The sequence below is a fragment of the Pleurodeles waltl genome, chromosome 4_2 (genome assembly GCF_031143425.1).
Source record: "Pleurodeles waltl isolate 20211129_DDA chromosome 4_2, aPleWal1.hap1.20221129, whole genome shotgun sequence".
Classification (NCBI taxonomy): domain Eukaryota; kingdom Metazoa; phylum Chordata; class Amphibia; order Caudata; family Salamandridae; genus Pleurodeles; species Pleurodeles waltl.
This window is the reverse complement of record NC_090443.1, coordinates 494279651-494294314: the sequence shown is the minus strand read 5'-3', so window position 1 is coordinate 494294314 and position 14664 is coordinate 494279651. Positions and strand designations below refer to the sequence as shown.

Here is a 14664-nt window from a genome sequence, read left to right as displayed (position 1 = left end):
ACGCAAAAGGAAATAGAAGTTTGCTCACAGTGAGACACAGTGGCAAAAGTGCAATTATCCATGAAACAGGGTCAATGTCTTGCAAAGCGCTCAACTACTGCCCAGCGAGATCGCACTGCCTACAAAATAAAAAGAAAAAAAGTCCAGAAACCATACCGAAAACATGGAGCCTCGTATGTTTTCAGTAGTTGGCCGGTGCACTCGAGGCAGGCTAAACACCAGAAAAGGCATGAGATATGCATGCCTTTCACTAATGAAATCAAGCAAATTTTAAAAGGCAAGCCCACAAACCAATCAAACTGCTGGGCTTGACATGGGCGTGGTTAAAAGCCCACAGAGAGAGATTACAACAGAGACAGAGCGCTTTGCGCGCTCGACCCTAAAAGTACCTTTAAATGTATGTTGTGTGCATGCTTGCGGGTGTGTGTTTACGTAAGAAAATGTGTGTAAGTGTGAATGTGTGCACATGTGTAAACATGTGAGTGAAACTGAAGGTCAAAGGGCATGTGATGTCACTTTTGCTACCCCTGGCATTTTGGTGAATTGATGTCCATCACCTACATCGCTTTGGTCCAGTTAACTGCTGCCAACGAAAGCAGCTGAAATGATACGCTGCCAGCTAATCTCCAAAATCATGCCTCGTACTGGGTTAGTTGACACCGTGCGTGTTATCCACGAGGACAGAAGCCTCCTTCATAAATGGCCGTCAAACTCAGGAAATATTTTAACAATATGGATAAGTGTGATAGCACAAACAGCAGGTTTGACAAGAAGGATGCAGCCATCACACAGAGACCTGAAATAAACTGCAATCCCTTTATGCAGTTGACAGTTAAGACACAGGAAACCAAATGAAATGCTGCAGCAAATCAGTTATTCAAATGGACAGCAGCAACAGTGACCGGGGCAGTATGTAACAAAGAAGAACAAGCATTTGCAATGCAACGGGTCTCGCGTTTGCTCGTGTTAGAGCTGATAGCGTTGTAAACTCCTAACCGGAACATTATGTAAATCGCTCGACTTCTGCTAAGCGAGATCGTGCTGGGAAAATAGAGAAAAAGTAGTCCACGAACCGGACGGAAAACAGAGAGCCTCGTATGTTTCCTGTACTTGGTCGATGCGCTCGAGGAGGGCTATCCACCGGAAAAGGCATGGCGTATGCGTGCCTTCCACTAATTAAATCAAGCAGATTCTAACAGGCAAGCCACGAGCCAATGAAAGACACTGACGTGACATGGACAGGGCTCCGAGCCCTTTTTAATTCCTAAAGCGTCTCGCTCAGCGAAACGCAAGCGCATGCGACGCAGGCTCGACCCTAAAAAGGGTTAAAGAATATGAAAATAAAATTCCTTTATTTGGAACACCAAATAACATAAACATACGCTGTAAGACCTTCTCACTCCTACTCTTCAACTCCATTGAAATGGGCACAGGTTTACAAAAGTGTCTCATGCCCGGCTGTCAAGATGCATTAAAATATGGAAGAGAACAATACAACCATGTAAATAGGAGAATTAATAGTTGCCCAGATAGTGTCTCAACTTGAAAATAATGAAAGTAAAACAAACAAAAGGGTCATTGATCTTTTACATGAAAAGCATGTGAAAGGAAATAAGAACTGGAAAGTGAATTTAGAAATAAAATAAAGACTCTAAGCCTCACTACCTGCAATCAGTAAATTTGGTTTATGTCATGGACAGATAATCAACGACTTGGAAATGTTTAAAAGAGAAATGACGAAAACTGAACGAAAATATGACAACTGAAGAAAGAAAAGGCCTAAACGTTGAAGAATATATTTATACAATTGAAATAAAGCCTGCAGACAAAGGTGTAAATATGTAATTATTGAGAAAGAAGAGGATTATGAGAAACAAGCATTACGACTCCATGTTTTATCAGAAATTGGAACAAAATTCTATTGAAGAACTGAAGGAAAGATGTGAAATCAAACTAGATGAATGGAGGAAGAGAATTAATTTATGAAGATGAATTCAAGCTCTTAAAGGTAACGCATCTGATTACACCAACCATATCTTTTTTTCCAAGGCAACGTATGGCTACAAAAAATACTGAGGTGGCTTACAGGTATCTTGAAATACAATATGTTTGAAATTACATCACTATATATAGAATCATTCTTCACTCCACTAGTTGAAACTTAAGTTCATACCTTACTGACACCATTAATGTACTGACCAATTTTCAAAGCACGCCCTTCTATGATAATTGATTACAGTGGATGTGGTATATATCAATTATGAATGAAACAAGAAACTAAGTGAAGTATGCAATTACTTGAGACAGCAAATGAATATAGCTCTACATAAGCACAAGGAAATGGTAGTAGAGAGGATGGAAATGTGTATTTAAAATGTCTTTCTATTTGACCATCGACTATATAAATAAAGCTTTTTGAGAGCATTAGGGATCTCCTTCTTCCCCAGCTATGCTAATATCACTAAAGGCTTGTGGAAAAGTAGAAAGGATCAGGAGGTGTGAATGGAAGTCATCCAGGGTAAACTAATTTATAGATACCTTCTTTATTCTAGGAGATGTATCATAAAGAATTTAAGAAATACTTTGAAAATCTTAATGCTAATCAGTACAATATGAAATGTTATGTTATGCTGATTTGTCAAACGCACTCTCATCTGGATGGGTATCCTGGTGTTGAGCAGATGTGAGCCTAGCCAAATCAGAGGCCTAGTGGGACTACACGAAAAGTCAGGTCTTCAGCTCATTGCAGAAGTCAAGAAGTGATGAGGAGGCTCTTATGTGTAGTGGCAGGACGGTCCACGATATAGGAGCAATGTAGAAGGCACAACCACCCGATCTGGTTCTTCTGGTGCATGGGATGTGTGTGAGTAGGAGTCCTGATGAGCAAAGATGTCAAGAAAGTTTGTGAAAGCAAATGCGACAGTTGACATATGCCGGGCCAGTATTATGTAGTGATTTGAAAGTGTGGGTGAGGGGTTTGAACTGTGCTCGTTTGTGTATGTGGGGCCACTGGAGCTCCTTCGGGTGTGATGTGAGTGGGGATTGGGAGGTTGAGAGTGATTATGCCAACTGAGTTCTGAATGGGCTGCAGCCTTTTGGTAAGTGTCTTGTTAATCAAGGCAAAGATGGTATTCCCGTAGTCCAGCTTGCTTGTGACAAGGGCATGAGTGCTGGTTTTCTGGCTGCTGATTGGGAACCATTTAAAAATCTTCCTCAGTATCTTCAGAGTGTGGAAGCATGAGATGGTGATGCCCTTGACTTGGATGGTCATGACATTCCCAAGGTTCTTGGTGTAGGTGGTGGGAGTGGATGTCTGTCCTAGCTCTGTTGCCATCAGGTGGAGTCCCATGGGAAGTTCTGCTTTTGAAGCTGATGGTTTTGATTGTGTCGGTGTTCAGCTTTAGACAGTTGTTCTTCATCCAGTGGGTATTTCAGTCATATAGACATTGAACGTGATCCGGATACTGGGTGTCTTGTCCATGGAGGAGAGAATGAGTTGCATTGCTTTGGTGGATGAGAGCACATTGTTTTACTGAGAGCGTATGATACTGGCAACACCTCCCCGGGGCTAAAAATGAAATTCATGCAGGGGGGCCCGTGTAGCTTCCCTCACAGCCCCTGGGGTTCGCCACCTCCCCCAGCAAAATTGTAACTTGAACTGGGGGCTGAAATAAAATAATGAAGGGGGTCTGTGGCGGACCCGAGCCTGGAGACCACCGCCTCCCCAGGGCTAAGTTAAGCATTGGAGAGGGGGGTGCCATGCCCCCCTCATGGACCCAGTAATGGCCCTGTGGACCCCCAGGCCCGGGTCCTGCTCTGTCCTGGGATACCCACCCCCGGGACATAGTTGTTTGCTCTGACTTGGCACGAGCTTTGACAGCTCCTGTCAAGTGAGAGCAAACACTCTGCTCCCAGCCTCCGAGAGCTGTCAAAGTGCTCTTACCCACTGGAAGCAGAGGTTTCATCTCTTTTCCTGCCTGCAAAGATGGGGGCAGGGAAAGAGATGAAAGGGTTGCTTTTGCAGACAGTGAACTGCATGTTTAGCAGCTGCTGGCGTGCAAAAGCAATGCTGGCTCCTGCAGGAGGAGGGGAGCCTGCTAGGACCTTGGGGATCTTGAGGCTCCCCCCGTAGTCCCATTGCACACTGGAAGCCCTGGGGGCACCCAGGGCAGATGGCCAGGCCCTGGGGCCGAGATTCAGCCCAGGGAGGGGGCCACATGGCCCCATCCCCTATTAAACGAATGCTGGGTCCCTAGGGATGGGGTCCCCATGGCCAAAATCAGCTTGGGAGGGGGGCCGTGTGGCCTGCCCTCCAACTAGAGTTTGATTCTCCCTTTAAGTTGTTACAAGAATGCAAATGTGCAAATCACCTGAAAGCTCTGCCTGCTTGACCCCACTCTGTCCTTCTTAGTAGTATGCAAAGATCTTCCTGCCAGGATGATGTACAGCTTACCAAGAGGCCCCCCAGTGTGTTTCCTGTCGATTTGGCAGTGAATTCTTCATGCCAAGCAATATGAGGGCTTCTCCACAAAACAAACAAGCACTTATGTCAAATAAATAAGAGGAGCACCCTTTTTGGTGGAGATTTACATCTTTGTAGTCTCATTTGCCTCTCTATAGCAGGATTCATGTTATCACAAAATTCTGGAGAAAGACGCACGAGGAACAATCACATTAGTAAACACACACACGGCCACCTAGAGATATTTCTTTGTGGTCAATTACGCAGCTGTAGTGTAGAATACACAGTGGACATTTACCCAACAAAGTAGCACTTACTAACTAACTGGTAGAAAGTAATTCAGCTGGGTAGACATTTTGTACAAAACTGTGGACTCTTGTTGGATAAACAAGTAGGTGCGGTTCCTTTGTGGCCAAGTCACTCACACAGCTACTGACACACCCACACAGACACTCACAGACCCACACAGGCTCACACATCCACTCAGAGACTCATGCACACAGACGGACTCAGAGACTCATGTGCTCACTCACAGACCCACTCAAAAACTCATGCACTCACTCACAGATGAACTCAGAGACTCATGTACCAACTCACAGACCCGCTCAGATACTCAGGCACCCTCTCACAGACCCACTTAGACACTCATGCAACCACTCACAGACCCACTCACAGACTCACGCACCCACTCAGACACCCACTCAGAGGCTCACACAGTCACCCACAGACCCACTTAGAGACTCATGCATCTTCTCAGACCCACTCAGAGACTCACACTCACAGACCCAATTAGACACTCATGCACCCACTCACACACCCACTCACAGACCCACTCAGACCCGCAGACATCCACTCACAGACCCACACAGACACTCACACACCCACTCACAAAGACACTTTCACACCGAGACTCCCTCTCACATCTACTATCACACCCAGACAGACACTTTCACACCCATTTTCACACCCACATAGACATTCTCACACCCAGGCAGACACTGTCACACCCACTCTCACTCCCAGAGAGAGCGTCTCACACTTATTCTCAGACCCAGAGAGACAGGCCCTGCGGTTAACACCCGCCATGCATGGTTGAAGGCTGTGCGCAGTGTGGTGTTGGGTGGATATAGGATGTTGGCTGCAGGCCTTGCAGCCAACCCCACTGCACGGAATTGGTAGAGTTAACATATGGTGAGTAAAATTAATTTAGGTAAAAAAAAATAGAAATTCACGGAAAAATCCAAAGGTTACAGGTACGTTATAGTAAGGAACAGTTGCAACAGGTTTTTCTCCATTAATTTGACTGCTAATGCTTCATTTGTATTTTTAATAACGCTATAGAAGTTGTCATAAGTGCTGTAATATCTGGTGGAAGTAGCAGTGCATGGCAAGGGCAAGAGTTATAGTTACCTTAGGGCACAAGTTATAGTTACTTGAAATAACTCTAACTATAACTGCTGAATTTTTAAGGTTTTGTATGAGTGAATTCAGAACCTAACTATAGCGCCCCAGTAACCTTTGTTTTTTCAGTGAATATACATGTATATACATATATATTTATATATATACACATATATATAGAGAGAGAGAATACATAACAGGTAACTGCGAACCTCACTGATCATAATATATTTTTAAAGTACGCGGTTTATTAATTAATTTCATTATTCTTTATAACTATTTGAAGCATTTGCACATCATCTGTTTAGTAGTCATTGTATGCCAACAATGTACATTATTAGTAATCAGATTTTAAACACAAAGCGCAGTCATGGAATTAGAAACTTGTATTCTATAATGTGCACTTGTTTGTACATTGACACTATAGCATTTCCTGAAAGGGTTCTGTGTTTACAAAGTTTATTTGCACCAGCAGGGAGAACTGTTTCCTTGCATCAAGGGTGTCATTGCAAGAGTGTTTTTACCTGCACTGAAAGAAAGAATAAATGCTGTGTTAACTATCAATTTCACTTTTTTATTTGATAAGGGAAACTAACCATCCTGCAAGTGAATTCAGCACTGTGAATTAAGAGAAATAATGAACTGTTAATATTTCTACGCTGTGAAATACGAGCTCGATAAGAAGGTTATATATATATAACCTCCCTCATAATTCTTAATAAATTAATATCCTTAGGAAAATTCAAGATCATATTTATTAATAAATTATGGAAAATTAAGGATTGGTTTTTACATTTTTATATAGGATTACAGTATACAAAGGTTGTTCTTAAGTGTCTCTGGAGACAGAAAACACTGCGAGGGGCCAACAAATTAACGTTGCTGTGACATTGTCGTGGTGCCAAGCCTCTGGATCTAGTGAATGAGTGGAGCTCAAAAACATGTCCAGTTCTTTTGAGCCTAGAGACACATATTCATTTTTCCAGCAGTTTGTCTCAGGCCCCTACTGATTTCTAGCACACTGCTGAGGGAAAAGAGAGCAGATTATTTTGTCTGTGGGTTGTCTCTCTGAGCCATATGTTGGGAGCACCCTGGGTGTTAATTTCGACTGCCTTGTCTTTTTGTGGGATGATGTATGCTTTTAAAATAATCACAGGTGATTAATCTTTCTTCTTGTCAATCTCAATAATCTTGTTTTTCCACGGAAATCTTTGGTAAATCTCAGATATTCCTTGTTTTTTTATTATTTTGGGGGGTAAGTACCGTGTGCCTTTTTTACCCTTAACCCGGCCCTTTCCCATTCTCCTGTATCCCTACCAATACAGTATCCTGGCCTAGCCCCCACCATAGCCCTTTCTCCATCTGTATCCTTCCCATTATTTTTAATTGAAGTGTTTTGTACTCCCATTTTATTATCTTTATTTTTTTGTATTCTGGGTCTTTCTCCCCCCAAAATATGCTACTTTTGCGAATCCCCATACGTCAGCAGGCCTGCAGTGCTCTACGAAGTAACTTGTGTAACTCTAATGTAACAATCTTACACACATCCTCACAAGTATTGCCCATTAAGCAAGAGATTGTGGTAAAGTGGTCACGACAATGCGGTGCAAACTTGCAAGTTACATGATGACATATGTGTTTAGAATATGAGTGGGACATGATTGTGACAGATCCCAGTGCCACACCACCTTCACAAACAAAATGAAGCCCACTTCTTCCAGCTGTCAGCCACCATTGCGTCGGGAGACAACAACTGCACGGGGGCCCTGGAAGCCAATGCTATCAGTGCTAAACTGCTACATGGGAGGGTCCTCGATGCCAGCGCCAGCCTTCTCCGGATATTCCTGTGTGTGTTAAATGCTGGAATTTCGGTGAATGTTTGAGCCTGATTTACCAAAATAGCAAGCATAATGCCATGAATTGCACTTTCATAGAACATTGCCCTGAATAGGTTAAGCAGCTGTGTTGGGGTCTGGCTGCAGGAGGCCGCTTGGGTGGTGTGGGGCCAGTCCCTGGTGGGTTAGGGAGGTGAACCGAGCATTGCTTGTCCGGTTGTGGTTTATGATCGACACATCTCTGCACTCTTAAACCCCGTAGATCTCGCTGCCCTTTTATACTCCTCGCCAGTTCCTCTGCCCCTGCTCTTCTGTTTTCTTTTCCTTGTTTCTTCTTTCCCAGATTCCTTTGCCTTTTCCAGCCATCACTTGTTCTCTACTCCATTCCACTTTCTTCATTTGCACCTTTTTTTCCTGTTTTGCCCCACTCAGTCTCTTCCAGAGATTTCTACCACAAGCTACGCTTCTCGTCGCTATCCCATCTCCCTGCCCCCCTCCCTCCTGGTGCTCTCTCCTTCGTGCTCTGCTTTCTTCGCTGTGTTCCGCCATGCTTCGTCGCTCCTTTCTATCGTCCCTAATGCTTCCCTTCCTTCATTTCTCACTCCCTTCACTCTTTACTCCCTTCCTCCCTCAAGTTCTTCTCCGCCCTTACGTCCTTCTTCCCTCCATTTCCCCATAATGTATGCCTCCGTTTCTCTTCCTCCTTTCTTCACACCCTTCTCTCCTTCCTCACCATACATTCCTTCCTCCCTCCTTTCATCCCACCCTCTCTTGCTTTCTTTTCCTCCCTTCATTTGTTTCTTTTTTTCTCTCATGTTCTCTATCGCCGCTTCCCTTTTCGCTATCTCTCTAACTCAATTTTCCTTCCTCCCTTTTATCTCTCCTTCTCCGGTTTTCTCTTTCTGCATTCCTCCTTTCGCTTTTTCTCTTCCCTCTACTTCCATCATTTGTCTCGTCCGTTCTTTCTCGTTTTTCCTTTTTGTCTCACCCGTGCATCCCCTTCAAATCTTGCTTCCTCACACGCTTCCTGCTTTCATCCTTTTCGGTGTTTTCTTGACTCATCTTCCTCTCGTTTCGCCCTTCTGTCGCTCTCTCCTACTCTTTTCCTACATAATTTTCATCTTCTCTTCTTCCTATTGCCTTTAACTTCCTTCGCTTCTTTCTCCTCTTCACTGCCCCTTTATTTTCCCCTCACGTGCCTAATCCTCACGCACTTTACTCTGTGTTTGAACTCCTGGCCATTTTACTCCACTTTTCTCATGTATCGTTTCCCCGGTCCGTTCCTCTTCCTCGGCGGCGTCTTCCTTCTCCCACCTCAGGAAGGTACAAAGTTGGCGCCTGATGGGAATTCCGTTGATCTTGGCGCTTGGGCTGGTTGTGTTTGCATTTTGAATATGATATATATATATATATTTGGAGGGGGCATCCACGTAGCTGAGCTCGCGCAGGGTGAAATCTCCCTCTCTTGACTTAGCCGGGTGCTAGCTCGCACTGTTGCCCAGCGCCGGAGCTACACACACTCGAGGCACCTCAAGACTTCGGTAAATTGGCGCCACCGAGAACCGAATAACCTTCTCACCCCCTTCGGCTAGGATGACAGACCCTTATATCTGCACCCGGCGAATTTCTACTTTCGCCTCGTCGGTCACTTCTGCTCTCCCTTATAGCGGCGTGAGTGCCTCGGCTCCCACACACCACATTTTTTTCGACAGGCTACACTGTCCTCGGCAACTGTATTTTTTTATATGGGAAATCACTTCTCGCAGCCTCCGCTGAAACCGTTCCCACCGGGAATGAGGAATCGCAGCAGCAGAGTGAAAAAAAAAGTTTCCCGAACTTTTTCTCCGAACGAGCACCGTTCTTTTCCTCTCCCTCGTCTTGTGTACGGCTCTGTAGCAGACAAAAACACACACACCCTACAAACACACACACGCACACCATAGAAAGTAAATAAAACAGAGGTAAAGATATTGGATGAACGGAAATCTAAGTGTGCGGCAGTAGGGCGGAGGGTGTGGGGAGGACGGGGCAGTGCTCTCTCTCTCTCTATGCAAAACTCGGCTCTCTTGCAAAACTTTGTCTAAACTTTCACTTTCAGAGCGGCGAGGCGGGGTTTCGCGGCAGCATGGAGTAGAGCGGAGCAGAGAGGGAGCCAGCGGCACTGCCAATGAGGCCTTCCAGCCCACAGAGCTTCGCGTGAATCCAGCCTCCTCGACCCGGCCTTCCACAGGGCACCATGTACTCCCCTTACTGCCTCACCCAGGTAAAGACCAAGAACTCTTTCTTGCCTTTGTGTCGTGGTCCGTGTACAGCTGCTTTGGTGGGCACCCTCGTGGACAAGGGATGTGGGTGCGGAATTTTCAGCCTTCCTCGGCGAATATTTGCATGGCACTCTTCCAGCGTTGCCCTTTTCTTCCAGCTGCACATGCTGCAAGCCGGGCTTCTTATTTGGTACAGTTGCAAACTAGGAAGGAACCGATTGCATTAGAGGATGGGGTAAAATGATCCAAAAAGTGAGGAAAAGACGGATAATGGTATTGGCACCAGCAGATCTGAGATGATGTGCGCGGTCTGGAGACTGCCATTGCAAACTCTGGCGCAAATGGGCAGCTCGGCTGAAACTTTCTCCCTTTGGCAGTTGTTGTGGGAGGTGAAATGAGGTCTCAGAGTTTGGCGCTAACACCATGTGTGCTGGAGCTGGAGATGTTCACCACCTGTAGACAGCTGACCAGCTTCGACCCGCATTGCGTGCCACGCTTCACGCGTGGCACGCGGGGACCTGAGACTGGGATCTTAATTTGCCTGGCATATTGGCACAATCTTTTTTTTCCAAGATTCTATTTTCACTTCTCCCACACATGAAGGAAGACTTTCTTCTTTCCTCGGGCTATTTAGCTTCCCCAAATAGAACTGATGCACCAGCCACGTTGTGTGTATATCACGTATTTGTGTTTAAATCTAATAATATAGCACCACTGATACTTGAACTAGAGGGAATTCTCTGTGTCACTTGGATGAGAAATGGAATGCTCTGCTGTGTGTATTGCGATGTAATATCACGGAAATCTATTTTATGAAGCAGATTTTTTTTTCTCCAAAATAATATATGTTTTACAGGATAAAGTCCTGAAGAATTTGCACACTTCACTTGCATTCTTGGCAGTTCTGAGCTCTTGACATCACCCCCAACAGTGATTCTTTTATCCAGGGCTGCTAAAAGGATGTGTCACATGTAATGGAAGAAAATGTAGTGTGTTGACAGCGTTTAGAGCCCAGCGAATCGCTGCGTAAGTGTGTGGAATTGGCCCGTCGTCCTGGGGCGAAATGTGTTATTTCTCAGACCGATCGTAGGTGTCCCGCTTTTTACTCCACTTTACGCCCGTGGTAGAGCGCAGCGTACGAGTTTTAAATGCATTGCCCCTGGATTGCAAATTTACTCTCTTCTGTAAAAGTGTGCTTGTCTCAGGGAAATGGTCTCCCATTGAAGTCTAAGAGAGAACTGATTTGAAGCCAATTAATAATCTCTTGTTTTCGAGGCGCTGCTGACACCCAAATAGGTTGTTTCCCCTAGATTAATTAAAGTAATCGTTAATGAAATCTGTGCGTTGTACCTCCTAGCGTGGGAGAACAGAGGGGCAATGCCATCATGCCAGCAGGGTGTCACAAACACGGGGTGGAAGAGCAAAGGCAATGCATAGAAACTTTTTGGAAAGTTTATATTCTATCAAATTCGAATCTTTGGATTCACTTGAGTAACCCTCCCATCTTATTATATATTCTCTTGCTCTCTTTTAATTTATTTCTCTTAGTCTCTGAATTGCCTCTTCTATCTCCTCCCTTTAATCCTCTAAAATAAAATTCTACGTCTTCCGGGCATTTATATCTTGTCTGTTTTCTATTCACTTTGCCATGTTTCTTTCTACCTCACATCTCACGTTATATCTCATTTTTAAGTTTTTGGCCACCCGAAGCATTTATTATATTTTATTTGGTGCATGTGGTCATACCAAGGTGGGAAAGGAGGGCTAGCCCGCTGCATGCAGTTTCTTTTACTTATTAGCTATACCCCTGAAACAGAATTGGCTCACAAAAGTGTAATTTTATCAATATTTATGGCAGTGTGTTTTTACTGGACCATTAATCAGATTGTTTGTAATTAAAGTGAATTATATTTTTGAAAGGGTGTGTTATTTTTATCATCTTCACAGTTTTCCTGCTCTTTACCGATTTTTTTGCAGGTCTGCGGAAAGAGGGGGAAATAAAAGCCTGAGCACTGGTGAAAAGAAAACTAATGCAAGACAGACAACACTATGATATAATATTGCTATCACAAATACTGCACATATACTTCGAATTGCAAAGGCCACTAGTGAAATTACAAACATGGGAATGTGCTAATTTGTCATATTTTCTACACACATACATATATGAGCATGTGCAAAAATGTATATATTTAACATTTTACATTTTTGGATGGAAGTGTTTGTATGTATCTATTTATATATCACACTTATCCATACTTTGTACACAAAAACCCAAACACACTGCAAAGCAACCTCAGCTTCTTTGGTGTTAGATTTTACTAATAGCTTATGCACGGTTTGACAAAACAGACTCAAAGTTCACCAATAAGTGTCATTGCCTTTTGTGATCCTCTAAAGCTTCTTTTAGATTTGTTAAGGGGATCAATAGTTAGAGAGAGGATTTTAAAGTAGAATGGCTTATTAAAGACCCACAGGTCGATTTTATGCCAAAGGTTTAGCAAAAACAGTCAATCAGAATGACATGCAATTTAAATGTATACCAAGGAAACTTTCTTGTGCGAGTTTTTGTAAAGCCAAATTAATTTTATTCAGTAGTTTAGCTTTAGTTCTAAAGATATTCTTTATATACATCTAGTTGAGAATGTCAAATAGTCTGTTCACTTCCCAGAACTCTGCAACATACCTCATGCTGATTCTTTGCAATTGTACTCTTTCATAATGGTCTGTGATGAAAGTTGAGAACTTCGCCCTACATGAAATTAAAATTCATTAAATTGATGCCAGGCTATGCTTGGTACATAATACCTCGAGGTATGGTACCAGGATATAGTGGCCTTTACATTGTCTGACAAAAATATTATGTCCTAAATTTAATTTATAAACATTTTGCTCCATGTGGGTTAATAATAGAATATCTTGTCCCAGTTGAGCGATATTTTTCTAAACAATATTTGGCCATGATATTTGTTGCACTATATTTTTGTCAGGATATTCTGTTCTACAACCCACTACAGAGAATTTGAGATTTTAAACCGTAGGGTTGGAAAATGCCTTTATTTACCACAAAAAGTGTCTCTTTCATATTACCGTTTTTTAAAACCTACACATTTTGAGAACATCCAAATTTGTTGGACCTCAACATGAAATTGAGGATTTTCTACTTTACTGTAATTACACACTTACACAGGGACTACATTTTACAAATAACACTTCTTTTGTGCTTGAATAAGTGTATCATTATAGAGTTCCAAAACTGAGCAGACAAGGCTTACATTAAGCAACATTACCAACAAATCTAACAACTGAAATCATTAGCATTGACAAGTTAAGTTCCACAGTGAACCATAAAGCCTCAGGCCAAACTTTTATTGAAAAAGACACGTTTTAAAGAAACATTATGCTGAAATGGTGAAGAAGGGGACTAAAAAGCCAAATTTCAGAGATTTTAGTTTTTTTGTTCTCACTATAATGTTCTTTCATGTAAGTTTTATTAGCGCCAATATTAGGGGGGGGGGGGAGTGGTTTGGTTATTTATGTCATGGCATTGAAAATGGACATGACCCAATAGAATATGTTATTTACAAGATGTTTACTAAAAGACATATTAATTAATTTATTAATTCAATGCAATTTTCAAATTCCATGTTATTACCACGGCGCTGCTTAAAATATTTAAGAAAAAAACTGTTCATTGTCTCCCAGATTACATTTTAGAATCTGTTCACTTAAGAAGACAATTGAGGGTGTACTGGCAAGCCTTAGTTATTGTTATTGTGATTGTACCTAATTTAGCATTTTTAACCCCTTGTTCTTTGAATGTGGCCGAATGCCATTGTCTATGTCCACTGCACACAATTAAATCCTACATACTGATCTGCTGAGTGCAATATACTATTTATTGCCATTGCTGATGTTGATGGAGGGTAAAAGCTTGTCACCATTTTCAGGCTTAGTAATTGCTCATTGTTTTATTAGCAGTCTAATTGTGAAAGTAAAGCAAAACCTGAGCATTCTAAATGTAGTTATGGCACATTGTGAGCTGAACACTGTTAAAGTAGATTTAACAATCTCTAAGCAAAGCCACTGACAATGGTTTAATCAAAACTCTATTCTTGAAGCTTAACATTTTCATTGCACTCAGGGCCCTGTGTTAAACCTACCTTATATGCAGTAGCTTCAACAATCCCTCATTTCTAAAGCCTTTGTCTTCTTTTTACCTTTATCAAACAGATAGAGCAGTATTCCCTTACTGTTTTCAATAAACTTTTCCCTTTGAAAAAAACTAGTGTTCATGCCAATTGCACAAATACACTCATAAAAGAGTTCCCGAGAGTAGTGGAAACCGTGCAACGGCATTGGCCTTGCCTCCTCATGGAGCCGATGCCAGTGCTGTTGCACTGAGGCCTTCGGAACACGAACACACACTGTCTGCCAGAAAGTGTGCATTCCGAGGGTGCTGAGCAGGGGGACCCCCCAACACTGGCTTTCCACCAGCTTTTTCATTGCGGGTCCCCACCCATAAAGGGGCTGGCGGAAAGTGAAGCCGTGATCAGCATGGTGGCGCTGAACTCATGACTTGTAATAGGGCCCTACGTCTGTGTTCGTTAATACACTTGCTCTAAATAACAAGTTATATGGCCAACTTTTATTTTCTCTGGTTTAGTGTGTGTATATATATATATATATATATATATATATATAT

General features: G+C 42.8%; 1 protein-coding gene and 1 long non-coding RNA gene across 14 annotated transcripts in view; one reads left to right on the top strand and one right to left on the bottom strand.

The window, feature by feature from the left end:
* Positions 1-14664, top strand: part of NFIX (nuclear factor I X) — a 1024880-nt gene that overhangs the window by 216618 nt on the left and 793598 nt on the right. For all 13 annotated transcript variants that reach the window (XM_069231933.1, XM_069231936.1, XM_069231932.1 and 10 more), the window contains one exon: positions 9797-9961. In XM_069231933.1, the coding sequence (XP_069088034.1) occupies positions 9935-9961 (27 nt within the window). In that variant the 5' untranslated portion in view covers positions 9797-9934. The remainder of the gene's footprint in view (positions 1-9796; positions 9962-14664) is intronic.
* LOC138293000 (uncharacterized) overlaps positions 1-14664 on the bottom strand; it is a 64067-nt gene that overhangs the window by 9420 nt on the left and 39983 nt on the right. The gene's annotated exons all lie outside the window — the stretch shown is intronic.